Source organism: Nannospalax galili, unplaced genomic scaffold (genome assembly GCF_000622305.1).
Source record: "Nannospalax galili isolate Female #2095 unplaced genomic scaffold, S.galili_v1.0 scaffold5, whole genome shotgun sequence".
In the NCBI taxonomy this organism is placed as follows: Eukaryota; Metazoa; Chordata; class Mammalia; order Rodentia; family Spalacidae; genus Nannospalax; species Nannospalax galili.
In genome coordinates this window covers 3172962-3190748 of record NW_008353126.1, presented here as the reverse complement: position 1 = coordinate 3190748, position 17787 = coordinate 3172962, and the positions used below count along the sequence as shown (strand labels likewise).

General features: G+C 42.3%; 1 protein-coding gene across 1 annotated transcript in view; it reads left to right on the top strand.

The window, feature by feature from the left end:
* The window catches only part of Fndc7 (fibronectin type III domain containing 7), a 36534-nt gene that overhangs the window by 2793 nt on the left and 15954 nt on the right, over positions 1-17787 (top strand). Inside the window, exons 3-6 of the mRNA XM_008850427.1 lie at positions 4531-4785; positions 5753-6013; positions 11300-11557; positions 16856-17110. Coding sequence (XP_008848649.1) covers positions 4531-4785; positions 5753-6013; positions 11300-11557; positions 16856-17110 — 1029 coding nt within the window. The remainder of the gene's footprint in view (positions 1-4530; positions 4786-5752; positions 6014-11299; positions 11558-16855; positions 17111-17787) is intronic.

Here is a 17787-nt window from a genome sequence, read left to right as displayed (position 1 = left end):
AACCATCTTCGTCCCTTTCACTTATCTGTTCTGAGCATCCATCTTCTTTCCAAAGTCCTACTTTATTATGTTTTATTTGTTTATTATCTATTTTATTTTACTTTGAGACAGGGTCTTAAATATCTGAGGCTGGACTCAACCTCATTATGTAGCCAAGGATGACCTTGATCTTGTGATCCTCTTGCCTCTACCTCCTAAGCCTAAATTCTGGATTACAGGTTTTGGTTTATGTGGTGCTGGGGATGGATCTCAATGCTTTGTGCACACTAGGCAAGCACTCTAGCAACTGAACAACATTTCCAGTCCCCAGCTGCTTTTCTTCTGTTTTCTGAGGGTCTGCTGAGACCTATCACAGCACCAGATTTACCTACCAGTCCATCCCTCCCACCAAACAAATTTCCCCAAGGTCTGGTTCCACCTCTCATCCTGCCACTCCAGGACTGGACACTCAAGACTTCTTCACAGTATAGCTGATGATTGTGCTTGCTACTTACCTTAGTCCCACCAGCCCCTGCTGGGAGGTTCTATTCAGAGTGCTCATCCTACTATCTCCCCACTCCTCTACCAATGAGCCTTCGAAATCTATATCTCATCTCCTAGAGGGGATAGTTTAGTTGACTTGCTCTCACAGCTGGTGCTAGTCAGTCTGCAGAGAGACAACTACGAATCAGGAAAGCTCTTTCTCCAGTCTGTATTCTCTCCAGACTCCCCAGAATCTCATTTTTACTGGAACCCTCCAAAGCTATGCCATATGGTCTGGCTTTCCAAACCTATCCAAACTTGCTTGCTTTGGTACACACACACACACACACACACACACACACACATACACGTACACAAAGTGCCTTTACATACACTTTCACTTAATCTTTACAATGATCCTAAAGTATAGATATTTTACATTTCAAAGTACTTCCTCAAATATAGACATTATTAATATTCCACATTTCTCAAAGGCGAAAACCAAAATAGGTTAAATGGCTCGCATTTATTCATATACAAAAGTAAAAAGCAGAGCCAGGTCTTAAAGCTAGAATTCCTGAATCCAAATTCTTTGCTGTTTTTCCAACCCTGAGTTTCATCCTATTGATACAGGCGCCTATATGACTCCTCCATAGATCAGTTCAATGGGGAAAACTTTGTGCAGTCCTCAGGCAGTGTGGCAGGCCTGTAGGACAACAGTCTGTGCATGCTAGCCTCTTTTAGATCTCCTCCTTGAATGCAGAGCAGGCCTTCTATGTCTGCAGCTGGCCGTTTTCCCAGGAAGTTTGTCCATTTCAATGAGTAGGACTGTCCATCTCGGAGGATAAGATAAGCTGTGGGACAGAGGAAACAGAAGGTGTTGAGGGACACCAGAAAATTAGAAGAAAGAGGCACAGACCACAGGGAAACAGCTGGAGCAGCAGATAGGTTGTGTGTGTGTGTGTGTGTGTGTGTGTGTGTGTGTGTGTGTGTGTGTGTGAGAGAGAGAGTTTTGAGAGAGAGAGAGAGAGAGAGAGAGAGAGAGAGAGAGAGAGAAGGGGGAACCCCTGCTGGGGCTTTCTGTTCTTCAGGGGCCAAAAAAGACAGACTCTTCCTATAGAATCAGCTTCCACTAGGAAGTGGCTGCCAGGCCTCCATCTTTCCCCAGCATACATGACCAGCTGGACTATCATCTTGAAGGTAAAGGGATAGTCCTCAGTGATGCTCCAGGAATGTCTGGCCAGTGCACAGAGGAAACTTTGTTCATTTTTGTAGCCTGGTTATTTCTGAAAGGCTGCCAAAGCTAACTTTTAGCTACTGGGACAGAAAGAAGAGGCAATCTGTATTGTGTACATAGGGATTCAGCTGAGGGGAAGCAAGGAAGAGTTGATGCTGGCAAATCACTTGTCAGTATTTATTTTCTTCTTGCGCTATAATGTTGGCCTTTTCATTTGGTTGGTTTTGGAGGTGTTTGTTTGGCTGATTGGCCAGTTTTTGTTTTGGCTTTTTGAGATAGGGTCACAAATAGCCAAGGTTGGATGACTTTGAACTCCTGATACTCCCTGACTTCACCTTCCAAGTGTTAGAATTACGAGTGTGGTTCATCACACACTCACTTTGTTTGTTCTTTGAGACAGGATCTTGCTATATGTAGCCCAGTCTGGTCTCAAACTTGAGATGCTCCTGCCTCAGTCTCCTCAGTGCTAGGATTCTAGCAGATGCCACAATCCCTGGCTTGTCTTTCAGCTTTGAAGTTGCCTGTGCCCAACAAATGAAGTACAGTAAACTTAAAAGGCCAAAAGCCAGTTTCAAAATTTCAGCATATGTTCATTTGGTCTCTTCTACTTGGATCTCCTGCAAGATCCAGGACATTTTTGTGCCTGTGTGTTTTCTCAAGTGGTAAATGTGATTCTCATGCTTTATTTTCTACCCAGTACCCAAAGCATAGGAATGCCTAGTGTGCTCAAGATATAAACAGTCCCTTTCCCATGGCAAACCAAGGCCAAGCCCCAGGAGAAAGACTCACAGCATCTCATTCTTACACTGAGGCAGATGTTTTGACAGGGAAAATAACATTTATTTTTATTTTATATAGAAGAACCTGAAAATTGCTCCACTAGTAAGAAAATACTATGAAGCAACTGTCACAAAGAACTCAGTTCTTCTTCCTGCATTAGATTAGATGCCAGTCGGGAAGTAAACGGAGTCATGAGAAAGTTACCACAGGCATTGAGGAAGGTGGGCTTGAAGGGCCGGCTAGAAGCAGGGCAGCCTGGGTGAGGGCAGGGAGGGGTCGGCATGGCAAAGCAGCCTTGGAAATCCACAGAATACCAAACCAGACTAGAATACTTTGGAATAAAGCCCCTCCATTATTCTCTCTCTCTTCTCAGAGTCCTTTCCCATGATCACATTCCACTCTAACTTAACTCATTTAAAAGCACAGAAAGTACAAATGACCCCAACAGACAACTGGAAGAGGGGGCTTGTGGAAAACATCTATGCCCCTTGCCCCGCCCCTATGGTTCTTTCTTATTGTTTCTTCTTTTCTTTTAAAATTTTTGTTGTTGTTGTTGTTGTTGTTGTTGTTGTTGTTTGCGGGGGGGGTGTCCTTTTTTTTGGTCTTTTTGAGACAGGGTCTCCCTGTAGTCCCAGCTAGCCTGAATTCACTGTATAGAACAGGCTGGCCTTGAACTTACAGAGAGCCTCTTGCCTCTGCCTCCTGAGTGCTGGGACTAAAGGAAAGGGCCACCATGTACATATAGCCTATGCCACCTTGCAGGACCCTCTTTTTATTAAAATTTTTATGAAATGTATTACATTTAGCCAGTTGTGGTGGCACAAGCCTTTCATCCCAGCACTCAGGAGACAGAGGCATGCGGATCTCTGTGAGTTCAAGGCCAGCCTGGTCTACAAAGCAAGTTCCAGGACAGCTGGGGCTATAGAGAGACCCTGTCTCAGAAAAACCAAAAAAAAAAAAAAAAGAAAAAAGAAAAAAAGAAATGTATTACATTTATTTACCTATTTATTTATTTATTTATTTATTATTGTATTTGCATATGAGTGTGTGTACGTATGGGCACCTATGTTACAGGTGTAAAGGTTAGAGGACAACTTGGAGTGTGGGTTCCAGGGATAAAACTCAGGTCATCAGTCATGAGCAAGCTCTCTTGTCTGCTGAGACATCTTACCAGCCCCATTCTTTTCTTCCTTCCTTCCCTCGCTTTCTCCCTCCCTCCCTTCCTTCTCCTCCCTTCCCTTCTCTCCCCCTCCTTCTCTCTCTCTCTCTCTCTCTCTCTCTCTCTCTCTCTCTCTCTCTCTCTCTCTCTCTCCCTCTCCATTTATTTATTTCTTGTTATATTAGATATTAACCCTAGGGGCTTATGTATACTAAGCAAGTGCTCTACTACTGAGTGACATCCTCAGACCTATTATTTTGTAGTTGTTTTTGTTTTTTGAGACAAAGTCTCCCTGTAGCTCCACCTGGCCTGGAACTCACCATGTAGACCAAGCTGGCCTCAGTCTCACGGAGATCTGCCTGCCTCCACCTCCTGAGTGCTAGAATTAAAGGCTTACACCACCATGCCCAGTCCCAGACCTATTATTATTTTATTATCATTGTCATTATTATTTTTAAATTGAGACTGAGGCTGAGTGTGGTGGTGCACGACTGTAGTCCCAGCACTTGGGAGGCAGAGGCAGGCAGATCTCTGTGAGTTCAAGGCCAGACTGGTCTACATGGTGAGTTCCAGAACAGCTGGGGCTACAGGGAGACCCTGTCTCAAAAAGACCAAAAAATAAAAATAAAAAAATAAAATAAAATTCGAGACTGAATCTTGCTAAGTTGCCTAGGCTGACTTGAACTTGAGGTCCTTCTACCTCTGCCTCCTGTGTAACTGGATCACACATGTGACCGACACACCCAGTTTCTCTGTCTTTACTTGCATCTGGAAAATTAAGTCCAAGCTTATATTTGTAGGAGAGCACCAGAATGATATAGTTTGAAGAGATGAAAGATGTCTTCTTTGTAGGCTATCCTGGCTAATGGCACAACTTCAAAATCTCTTTCAGCTCCCGAAATACCCACTATTGATCAAGCATATTCAAAGATCAGCAATAGTATCACTGTAGAATGGGCCACAGTGCCGGGAGCCATCAGTTACTTGCTCACAGCTAAAGATGGAGACACAGTCATTGAGACCACTGTGACCAATTCCCCAGGCACTGTGACAGGCTTGAAGGCTGCAACCTTATACCAAATCACCATCAGATCCATCAGTGCTGCTGGGCAAAGCCAGGCATCGCCTCCCAAACAGGCAAAGACAGGTAAGCAAAACCACTCATGCTGACTGTTCACTTATGACCTGAATTAATTGCAATAGTGCTGCAAATTTGTGACATAGTTTGTGGACATGTGAGTGCCACAATGCACGGACTGAAGATAAAAGCCACCAAATGATGTTTTCTGATGATTCAGCTATTTGTGGAGGAAATGGTATTTAAATGCCTGATACTTTGCTTTGGAGTTTAAAGCTAATTTCTGGGTAGCTTAAAAATGGAATGCTTTTAAATTTCTGCAAAAGCGATTTCTGTTTTTATCCATGCCAAATATGGAACACATAGAAGAGATTTTGCAGCACATTAAGCACGTGGCAGGTTCATTAACAGATCTAAGGTTTGTCTTCAGAGTTAAACTGACTTGATAAAGTCATACCTGAGCATATTTCTGAAAAACTATGTGCAGGCCTGGGTGGATAGCTCAGTGGTAGAGTGCTGGCCTAACATGTACAAGGCTCGGAGTTAATTCTCAGCACTGCAAAAAAAAAAAAAAAGTTATCTCCACATTAAACTAGTATAATCAGCCCAGCCTGGTAGAGTTTGCCTTGGGAGGCAGAGGCAGGCAGATCTCCATGAACTGGAGCCCAGCCTAGTCTACATAGCGAGTTCCAGGCCAGCTGGGGCTACAAAACTATTAGTATAAGTCATTTTTTTCCTCATTGACTTATTTTGTGCATACTTTATCTGACTCTTTACCAACTGCCACTTAAGAGTATTGCCTCATATTTACAGATATCACTGTCTCAGATTTTTTGAAACAGGATTTCACTATGTAGCCCAAGCCAGTCTAAACTCAAAGCAATCCTCCTGCCTCAGCCTCCCGAGTACTGGGATTATAGTGTTGTACTATGATGCCTTGCTTGAGTTTCCTCCACTTAATTATTCCTAAATAATTTGAATTCTTCTCTATGGAATTATATAACACAAATTCACTATTTTGCTTTGTAACTTTTAGTGTTGGCAGCACCAGTTCTGGAAGTCAGCTCTCCAAGTCCGGACTCTATCCTTGTACAGTGGGATGCTGTATATATGGCAATTGGATTCTCTGTGTCCATTATGCAAGCCAATGGCTTGGGTAGAATTTGGAAAGAGAATACTACAAACACTTCCTTGACCTTCAGCAGTTTAGATGCTGGGACTCTCTACACTATAAAGGCCTATGCATGGAATGCCAATGGAATCCCTGGGGATGACTCCACCTGCAATCAGAGAACCAGTAAGGACTTTTTAGCTTGGCCTCAAAACAATCTCATTTTTGATTAATGAGGGAGCTGTGCATCACAGCATCAAAAGCAATGTTAAGTGATGAGTACAGAGCAGCTGGCAGCAGCTGTTTAAATTTATGATGAAGTTATTTATAGTATCTTGAATATTCCTCCTCAGCAGCTCAAAGGCTTAATGCATGCATACAGAGCACAGCACCTCTCCCTCTGATAGCTGAGTCCACTGCAGCACACATTCCAGATCACACAGAAGGAAAGGATTCTTAGGTTGATCATTGCCCTCCTTGCCCCTTCCTGGTCTTGTTAGGTTGATTAATCGCTCCTTGTTTTTTCCTGGGTTCAGGCCAATAGTCTAAACAAAAAGAATGGTGCCAAACAGGAATTCATTCATTCAACAGACATTTAGTGAGTGTGTGCCAACCTGGAGCCAGCATTGTTCCAGGGACACAGACACAAACAAAACAGAGTTCCTGCTGCCCTGGTGCGCCATGTGAGATCAGTGTTAGAGATGGAGTCCCCAAACACTTCAACTTGGGCCTGAAGCTGACATGGTGTTGTCCATCCACTGCTAGCTATAGGCTGCCCATCCCACCCCAGGAACCCAGAGGAGAGAAAAAAATCTACAGCGTGAAACCAAGAAGTCCAAACTGAGGCACTGGAATGAGCTTAAAGAATGGGAGGGAGCAAGGGGAGGAGCATGTGTGTGTGTGTGTGTGTGTGTGTGTGTGTGTGTGTGTGTGCGTGGTGTGGGTGGTGTGTGTATAAGAGGGAGAGAGAAGCCGGGCATGGTGGTGCACACCTGTAGTCCCAGCACTTGGGAGGCAGAGGCAGACAGATCTTTATTTTGATATATCACAGTGAAAGATTTATCGTCCTCTTTTTTTTTTTTTTTTTTTTTTTAAAAAAAAAAAAAAAAAAAAAAAAAAAAAAAAAAAGAGAGAGAGACAGAGACAGAGACAGAGACAGAGGCAGAGAGAATGACTTGAACAAAATGGCATACTCTCACCAATTTAACCACATTAGCCCTTAGGGGAGGACCCACAAAAGGGTAGAGAGAAACTGGAAATGTTCTCTAATGTTCTCTTCAAACTTCTCTAAGTTTGGGAAGGAATAGAAGTCTCATTGTCTATGGGCCAGGCAGAATTCAGGGAGAAGAGAAGGATTTGCCTTATATAATACTAGGATAGGGGGAAACCACAGCAAATAGCTCCAAGGTGATTCATGGCAGGCTTGGTGAGTCAGGATATTTGTGACAAGCTAGATTTTCTAGGCCTTTTACTACCCTGCCTTCCCTGCCGCCTCCTCCTCTTCTTCCCTTCGCGCTCCCCCCCTTCTCTCTCATATTATATGTATGTAATTTTCTTACAAATATTTAGCTGCTGGGAATACAAAATGAAATGAAGCATGATCCTCATAATCAAAGAACTACCTATGTCCATGGATGGGCACATAAACAACCATTGCAACTCTGTATAACAAAGAGCTTTGCTAGAATGTACATGGGCACAGTGTGGCATTGGGAGGAGGAGCACAGGGTGGAGGAGCAAGAGAACACCTGGTTCTTTTCTAAAATACATTATTTTCATTTAATGTGTATGAGTGTTTTGCCTCCATATATGTAAGTGCGCCCATGTGGTGCAATGCTCGCAGAGGTCAGACGAGGGTGTTGGATTTCCCTGGAACTGGAGTTATGGACAACTGTTAGCTGCCATGTAGGTACTGGGAATTGAACCCAGGTCCTCTGCAAGAGCAACCAGTGCTCTTAACCACTGATCCATCTCTCCAGCCCTGGTCCTTTAAAAAAAAAAACACCCACAATATTTTATTAATTCTTTAAGAATTTCATTAGCCGGGTGTCGTGGCACACACCTTTAGACCCTGCCTCAAACAAACCAACATAACAATAAAAAGAGGAAATTCACAAATTTGAGATCCTGTCTCAAAAAAGTAAAAACAAAAACAAAAAAACAAAAAAAGAATTTTGACCATATTTACCCTCCACTCTACCACCTAACTCTCGTCCCAGATCCACCAACAGTTCCCTAACCATTCCCCCAGGTTCATGTCCTCTTTTTTTTGTGTAATTTTATTTTTAAATAACCCTCTGAGTCCAATTTGTGTTGCCCATATACTCATGGGTATGGGGCCATCCACTGGAGCATGGTTGACCTATAAGAGGGCACACTCTTAAAGAAAACAGACTCTCCCTCCTCCAGAAAGTATTAACTGTGCCTGCAAGAACATTGACTGGCTTGATCTTGTATAGGCCTTGTGTGGGCAACCACAGACGCTGTGAGTTCAAGGGTACAACAGTCTGTCAAATACAGAAAACACTGTTTTGAACCAGTCTTCCCTGACTTCTGACACATTCTTTCTACCTCCTCCTCCATGCTATGAGCTTTGAGGAGAGTGTTATATCTGGTTACTTGAAGCTTTCCCCTTCATCTGTTTCCCCATGATTGTTTTGTTTGTTTTTGTTTGAAACAGTCTCAGGTAGCCCCAGCTGACTTGGAACTCACTATGTAGGTAAGGCTGGCATTGAACTCCTGACCTACCTGCCTCTACCTCATTTATGCCAGCACATCCAGCTCTGTTTCTCTGTTTTACAGATATTTGAAGAGTTTGAATTTAGCCTCTGTACGGGTTTCCTAGGGTTGCTGTAAGAAAGTACCACAGACTTAGGTGATTTAAATAACAGAAATTTGTTGTTCCACAGTTGTCAGGGTTGGTTCCTCCAGAGAGCTGTGGGAAGGATCTGTTCAGAACTTTTCTTTGGCCTGTAGGCTGCCATCTTCCCTAAATGTATATGTCAGTGTCCAGATTCCTTTTTTTTTTTTTTTTTGTCTTTTTGAGACAGGGTCTCCTTGTGGCCCCAGCTATCCTGGAACTCACTATTTAGACCAGGCTGGCCTTGAATTCACAAAGATCCGCCTGCCTCTGCCTCCCAAGTGCTGAGATCAAAGGCTTGTACTACCATGCCTGGCCCAGATTCCTTTTTCTTAATAAAGACATCAGTCTTACTGGATTAGTGCCCATCCTAATGACTTCATCTTAATAAATTTATATTACATATGACCCTATTTCTAAATAGAGTGACATTCTGAACAAGCTAGAGGTAGAACTTCAACTTGTGACTTTTAGAGGACCCAATTCAGCTCTTAACAGTCTTCTCCTCTTCTGCCTGTTTTTCCTAGTTTTTCAATGCTCTGGTGGGGAAATTTTGTTGTCTTAAAACACTGCAGGCAACCCCTCCCAGCCTTGGTCCAGTATTATTACCCTAAATCAGAACCCTGTGGGCCTTAGGGAACAAGCTGACCATGCAGTAGGGGAAAGGGCCTGTCAAGGTGGCCTATAAGGGAAACACAGCAGGTACCTCCCTTGCAGAGAATGAGTTGGGTGTCCATGAAACTGCCTCCTCAGACAGGGCCTCCTCTGTGCCCAGGTGTGTGCAGAAGATGATCTCTGCCTAAGCAGTTTGCTTTTCTTTTTTTGAGACAGGGTCTCCCTGTAGCCACAGCTGGCCTAGAAATCATTATGTAGACCAGATTGGGCTCTATCTCACAGAGATTGGCCTGCCTGCCTTTACCTCCTGAGTGCTGGGATTAAAGGCATGCACCAAAAGTAGTGTTATAAGGCTTGCTGGAATCTTTATTACAGCATAGATTTCAAAGAAGGGCTGAGGCCAACTCCTCCTCAGTCATGAGGACATGTCTTCCAGGTTTTTTTAAAAGTAATTTTCTCTACTTACTATATTTACTTATTTGTGAGTGCATACGAGTGTGCACATGCTTGCATGCGGAGGTCGGAACACAACTTGCAGGAGTCAGTTCTCTCCTTCTACATGTAAATTCGAGGGTTTGAACTCACGTTGTCAGTCATGGTGGCAAGCCATCTCTTTGGCTCCATCCTCCAAGTTTATAAGTGCTTTAACCATGAAAAAAGCAGGGCATGCTTATAAGAATGAGGGGAGAGAGTATAGAAGACACAAAAGACTACCTTCATCTGTGACCTTAAACTTGATACTTTCCTTCCTTCCCTTTGATTTAGAATGAGAAGTTTGTTTCCCCAGAAGCAACTATGAACTAAAGTTATTCAGTAAAAGTCTTCAGGGCTTAAAAATTTAAGAAGTGTGTGTGTGTGTGTGTGTGTGTGTGTGCGTGCGTGTGTGTGTGTGTGTGTGTGCGCGCGCGTGTGTGTGTGTGTGTGTGTGTGTGTGTGTGTGTGTGTGTAGTGGTAGGGATTAAACCTTGGAACTCACCCATGCTTGGCATATACTTTATTACTAAGCTACATCCCCAGCTTGATTATACTTTATTTCTAAGCTACATCCCCAGCTTGATGTTTAGCTTCATCAATCAATAGTAGAGAAAACAGTTAACATACCTTATAACAACATACTCATATGGCCTTTTCAGTCCTTCATCTTTTTTTTTTTTGGTCTTTTTGAGACAGGGTCTCCCTGTAGCCCCACCTGTCTTGGAATTCACTATGTAGACCAGGCTGGCATTGAACTCACAGAGAGCCACCTGCCTCTGCCTCCCAAGTGCTGGGATCAAAGGCGTACGCCACCATGCATGGCTCAGTCCTTCATATTTATAAGCTCATTTTAGTTATTTAATTATTTATTTACTTATTTATTGGTTTGGGGTGTTGTTCTGTTTTTGGTATTTTTGAGACAGGGTCTCCCTGTAGCCTCAGCTGGCCTGGAACTCATTATGTAGACCAGGCTGCGCTCAACATCACAGAGATCTGCCTGCCTCTGCCTCCCCTCCCCAGTGCTGGGATTAAAAGTGTGTACCAACCATGCCCAGCTAGGTTTGGGGTGTTTTTGACCAGGTTCCACTATGTCACACAGATTGACTTCCAACTCCCAGTGCCTCTTCCTGAGCCTCCTCCATGCTGGGATTATACCACACCTGGCTTCTCAAATGCTATTCTTTACCACTTGTTGAATATATATTCACACACTCAAAGTATGCTTTTAAATACCTATCCTGTATTAACACTGTTCCTGTATCCATTTTTACAGATGCAGAAAAAGTAATAAAAAGATCAAATAGTATGGCTAGGGTTACATAGATAAGTATACATTTGCACAGTTAATGGCAGGTATGTTATCAATTCCCAAATACCCTAATACCCAAGTTTATGCCTTGAACACTTAAAGTTATCCAGCTATTGGGGTAACTTACCCTCTGGTTTCCTCTACGTTCCTAAGATAAATCTTACTTGGGTTCTTGAAGCTACTACAAAATCTTAATTGTTTCTCAAAAACACAGGTCCTCGTGCACCTGCCAACATTCAAGTCTCTTTTGACAGTGGAGCTCTAAAGGCATCTGTTTCATGGACACCGACAGAGGGAGCTTTCAACTACACTGTGATGGCTTTGAGTGACTCTTCCCAGAGGAGCTGCAGTACAACTCTCAGCTCCTGTAGTGTCTCTTCCCTGCAGTGTGGAACTGAGTACCTGATTTCTGTTTCAGCAAGCAACGATGCTGGCTCTAGCAAGTCCTCCTCTGCTGTGACCCTGAAGACTGGTATGTAAGCAAGAGTGAAAGCTCTGCAGGGCTGGCAAGCAGAGTGGCTGCCATAAGGGAAACAGAGATTCCCAACAAGGTTCTGGAACACACTGGAGGCAGTAAAGAAAAAGCCTGATCTAAATTGGGCATAGTGAGCATTGTAATCCCAATATTTGGGAGGCTGAGGCAGAAAGATTGCCATGAATTCAAGGCCAATCTGGGCTACATAGTGAGTACCAGATCAGCCAGGGCTATATAACAAGACTTCGCATTAAGAAAGAAAGAAGGAAAAAGAAAAAAAAAAAGGAAAGAAAGAAGAGCTAGGCATGGCGGCACATGTCTTTAATCTTAGTACTTGGGAAGCAGAGGCAGGTAGATCATTGAGAAGTCAAGACCAGCCTGATCTACATAGCAAGTTCCAGCCAGTCAGAGCTACATAGTGAGACCCTGTATCAAAAAAAACAAGCGGGCGGGGGCACTGGAGAGATGGCTCAGCAGTTAAGAGCACTGGCTGTTCTTACAGAAGATCCAGATTCAAATCCCAGCACCCACATGGTGGTTAACAACTGTCTAAAACTCCAGTTCTAAGGGATCCAGCACCTTCTTCTGACCTCTGTGGGCATTACATGACACTTGCATACATGCACACAATACACACATACACATAAAATAAAAATAAAGCAAAATGAGCTGGACATGGTGGTGCACACCTTTAATCCCAGCACTCAGGAGGCAGAGGCAGGCAGATCTCTGTGAGTTCCAGGCCAGCTGGGGCTACTGAGAGACCCTGTCTCAAAAAGACCAAAAATAAAAATAAAGTAAAATAAATAAAGCAAAACAGATAGATGATAGATATAGATAGATAGACAGATAGATGATAGAAGGAAGGAAGGAAGGAAGAGAAAGAAAGAAAGAAAGAAAGAAAGAAAGAAAGAAAGAAAGAAAGAAAGAAAGAAAGAAAGAAAGAAAAGAAAAGAAAAGAAGCTGATAAGATGGCTCAGAGGTAAAGGCACTTGTCACACAAGCCTGATAACCTCTGTTCAATCTGGGTACCCACATAAAGGTGGAAGGAGAGAATTGACTCCACAAAGTTGTCTTTGCACTTCCCACCTCCCCCAAATAACATACACACAAACACAAAAATAATAAATGAAAGAATCCCAGCACCCACATAGCAGCTAACAACTGTCCGTAACTCTGGTTCCAGGGGATCTGTCCTCTGCGGGAATTCATTGCACAACACGGGTGCACTTACCTATATGCAGGCAATACACATGTACACATAAAATAAAAATAATAAATAAAATATTTTTAAAAAACTTTTTTTAAAGAAATGAAAAAAAGGAGATAACCCAGGTCTAGATAAAAACCTTGATGAGTAAATATTATTGATTGGAAACCATATTTTATATAATGCAGAAAGCACTTTGAATATTCAGAGGCTTGTCTCCTATCCCAGATCTTTCATTAATTTCTTACCTTTTTATCTTTCTTCTATTTCATTATATAGTTTTTTGCTTTTTATTATTTATTATTTTTATTTTAGTGTATGAGTGTATTGCCTGCATGTATGTAAGTGCACCTGTGTTGTGCAATGCCCATGGAGGTTAGAAGAAGGTGTTGGACTCCCCAGAACTGGAGTTATGGATGGTTGGCAGCTGCCATATAGGCGCTGGGAATTGAACCCAGGTCCTCTACAAGAGCAGCCAGTGTTCTTAACTGCTGAGTCATCTCTCCAGCCCCATTATTTCATTGTAAGCTGTTTTATTTTACTTTTGAGACAGAGACTCACTGTCTAAGCTGTCTTGAACCAGAAATCCTCCTGTTTCAGCTTCTCTACTAGCTGGGGCTAAAGGTGTGGGGCACTGCACTTAGCTTGTTGGGGTTTTTTGTTGTGGTTTTTTGGTTTTTTAAAATAATTTTGTTGTTGTTGTTGCTGTTCTTTGTTTTGTCTTTTTGAGAAAGGGTCTCCTCGTAGCCCCAGATGTCCTGGAACTCACTATGTAGACCAGGCTGGCCTTGAACTCACAGAGATCCGCCAGCCTCTGCCTCCCGAGTGCTGGGATTAAAGGCATGTGCCAGTTTGCATTATCTACAACTCTGTGTAGTACAGGTAACTAGCTGCCTCTTGTGTGTGTGTGTGTGTGTGTGTGTGTGTGTGTGTGTGTGTGTGTCTGTCTGTCTGTCTGTCTGTCTGTCTGTCTGTCTGTGATATATGCATGGTAAATGTACTCATGGAGGCCAGAGCAGGACATCAAATGCCTTCCTCTATCACTCTCTGCTTTCTCGCCTTGAGACAGGGTCTCTCCTTGAATTGGAAGTTCACCTTCTTTTGGCTAGGCTGTTTGGCCATTGAGTTCCCAGGACTTACCTGTCTCTACCCACCCATGCTCGGATTACAGGCACGTGAAGCTATGCCCAGCATTTTAGTGGGTGCTAGAAATTTAAACTCAGGTTCTCATGCTTGAAGAACAAGTGTTCTTAACCACAGAGCCATCTCCCCAGTCCCTGTTTATAGCTAAAGTTTGGTAGGAGCTATTTTTGAAGATAAAGACGGGCTTTTCTAGTTTCAAATGTGTTTAGACATTTTGCCAGTTTATTCTTATCAGAGATGTAAAGACACATATGTGGAGATTCACTTCTGTGCTTGGAAGTGTTTGTGTGTTTGGGGAGTTGGAACCAACATTTTAGTGGGGATCTACTATATCTTAGGCATCACAGGTGTGTACCATCAAGGCTGGCTTATCTGTTCTTTTTAGATAAGAATGAAGCTCAGAGAGACTAAACGACATTTCCTCCAGTGCACACTGATAATAAGTGATGGAGCTGAGGTCTGAGCTCAGGTTTGCCTGATTTCAGTCTTCTGAGCCAAAGAAAATGTAATAATATCCACTTTCTCCAACAGTCAGAATTATGTCATTGTAAATTAAAAAGGCTTCTGAACAGAAAAAAAGGTGCTCTCATCAAGATGATGTCCTCTATCCTATGGGGAAGGAAAATACAGTCAGACTCTTAGACTCACAGCTTTATAGGGTTATGTTAAATTAAATTCACCAACACAAGCTTGATGATTAGACTTCTCTTTTGACGACTATAATTTATTGTGGCTGGCATAATACAAGTGCTTATGAGAACAGAGTAGCTGAGGGTGAAGGAAGAGATAAGAAACACTTTCAAAAGCATAGAAGTTCCAAGTTAGTCATTTAAGGCAGGAGAATCCTGTGTTTTTCCATCTTGGATGCACATAAAAAGCATCTGGGGGTCAGAGAGGGTGTTGGATTCCCCTGGAACTGGAGTTAAGGATGGTTCATAGCCACCATGTGGGTGCTGAGAATCGAACCCAGGTCCTCTGCAAGAGCAGTCAGTGCTCTTAACCATTGAGCCATCTCTCCAGTGGCACTGCATGTTTGATTCCCAGCACCCACATGGCAGCTATCAACCATCTATAACTACAGTTCTAGCGGTTCCAACGCTTTCTTCTAACCTCCATAGGCATTGCACGACATGGATACACTTACATACATGCAAGGTAATACACTCATACACATAAAATAAAAATAATAAATATTTTTTAAAAAGCATCTGGGGAGCTTTTATAAGATTTTAATATCTAGATCCCATCAGGACCAATTAAATTGGAGTTTCCGGGGCTAGAATCTGGATATGAGCAGTTTTTAAAAGCTCCCTATTGATTTCAATGTGTTATCAATGTTAAATGTCACTGAAATAGTCCTCCATACTGTCCCTTCCTGCCCTTGTCGCTTCAAGAAGCACCATTGTAGTTTGTTTAACAAACAGTAATGATTATGGGTACAACCTTGATTTATCAATAAAAGAACTATATTTAGAAAGGACACTGGTTTCCTTGGGCCCAGAAATGTGAAATATACTTTAGGAGGATTTACATTAGAAATAACCAAACCTTTGAAAGCTTCAGGCTTGAATGAATGACCTTCATTTGAAATCATTCCTTCAGAAGACTTCATTCCATGCTGATCTTACATAAATGAAGTGTTGCCTTAGCACAGAAAAGCGGGCAGTATTAGTCAAGGTGATCTATGCCTGGGAAAGGGAGAGTCTAGCATCTGTTGTGTGAAATTAAAATTTAGGACATCTAAGAATGCATCCTTGGTTTGCACTGAACTATACTTACCATTTGATTTGTTCCTTGTCTGTAGCATTTAATATTTTAATTGTCTGCTTGGGATGCTCCTTGGAGAAGTAATATGGTTCTGTCTCTGAGTACATGGAAGGCTGCAATTAGGAAAACTTCCCATACCATCAATCTTTGCATGCTGCCCCCAGAAAGACCCAGTTCCCCCTAACTTTTTAACTATATAATCTTGGACAACACAGCTAACCTCTATGGGTCTCATTTTCCTCAAATGTAAAGCGATAGTAATTGTTATAAGAGTAAGAGAAATTGTTAATAAAAATCACAATGGCCATATTTTTACTTTTTAAAAGAGACAGTTTTGGGGTATTCACTATGCCACTCATGTCAGATAGCCTTCATCTCTGAATAAAGTCAAATATTTCAATAAATACTCTGAAAATGAAAATTCACACATCTTAAATTGGCTATCAACTCCCATGGCCTAGGCTGAGGATGTAGTTCAGTTGGTAAATTGTTTGTCTAGCATTCAGGAAGCCTTGGGTTTGATCTCCAGTACCACATAAACCTGGTGTTCTGGTGCACATCCGAAATCCAAGCATCTGGGAGGTGAAGGCTGCAGGATCAGAAGTTTAAAGTCATTAGTCAAGCTATCTAGTGAGCTTGAGGGCAGCCTGGACCACATAAGACCCTGTTTCAGGGCTGGAGAGATTGCTCAGTGGTTAGGAGCACTGGCTGCTCTTGCAGAGAACCTGGTTTGGTTCTCAGCATCCACAAGGCAGCTAATACTGTCCTTGACTCCAGTTCCAGGGGATCCAATGCCCTCTTCTGATCTCTGTGGCATTGCACCACATGGGTGCACTTATATACACGCAGGTAATACACTCATACACACAAGATAAAAATAATAAATAAAATATTTTGTAAAGACCCTATTTCAAACAAATAAATGCCTCCATCCACCTATTATTTCAATATTTATTATAATGAAATAATTTGTATAGATCATTGAAGTTTAGCACAGATTTTGTTTCTAGAAAGAAAATTTTTCTAATGTTTCTGGTACATGTTCTTGCATGTTGTGCATCAAATTTGATCTGTTACAAAACTCAGAGTTACTGTTGACACCTTGGATAACCATCAAGATACAAAGAAAGTCTCCCACAAGAGTCTTACAACTGCCTATTATGACCATTTCCTAGTTGCTTGTGCACCTGGAAGAGTGACAATTCAAGAAGACCCCCCTGGACACTTGTCTGTGGCGTGGTCCAATGTAGAACTGCGTGATTATTATGTGGCCTTTGTAAAGAGCGATGATGGCTTGGAAGTACACTGCAATACCTCTCTCACTCAGTGCAATTTCTTATGTGAATGCGGCTTCACATATTTCATTAGTGTGTTTGCCTACAACAAGGCAGGGCAGAGTCCTTTGGGTGATGTATTCAATTATACCACAGGTAAGTCACATTTGATGCTTGTAAAGGGAGTTGCAAGTTTTCTAAACTCAACAGCAGAATGAATAACCTATTGTACTTACCGATTTTCCATCTGGGAATCATTCTAGGGCCAAGAACAGCTATTGGATCTCTTACTTCATATTCTTTCCAGAGTAGGATAATTTGGCTTTGGAGACCCAGCTTAACAAGGATGCAAGGTTCAGGAGTGGAAAGAATGTGTTTGTTCAACCCTTTTCTGAAAAACCAAACCCTCCACAAAGTTCTACTCAATGCTCAGGCCAGAAGGAGATACAGTCTCTTCATTTTGGGAGTACACTCCTTCCCTGGGACCAGAGTGGCAGATGCAGTGGCCAAGATGCTACAAGATGTGAAGGGATTTTGAGTAGGACACCTGAGATTAAGTCTAAAATTGACCACTAATTTACTCATACCATAGGGTTGACGTATACTATTTCCCAAGCATCCTCCACTGCAAACTGGAGCAAAGATGTGAAAAGGTCTTGGTATGTGATAAAGCAGAATGTAAATACTTTTGTTAGCATCTTCCTTACCATCACTGTTATCCTCCACTGGGCTTGGATCTTACACTGGGCAGGGATTATGTTTTATTTATGACTCTGTTGTCAGTGCTATCATAGTGTGATCAACATAGAGAGATACTTGATCTTTGAAGAATG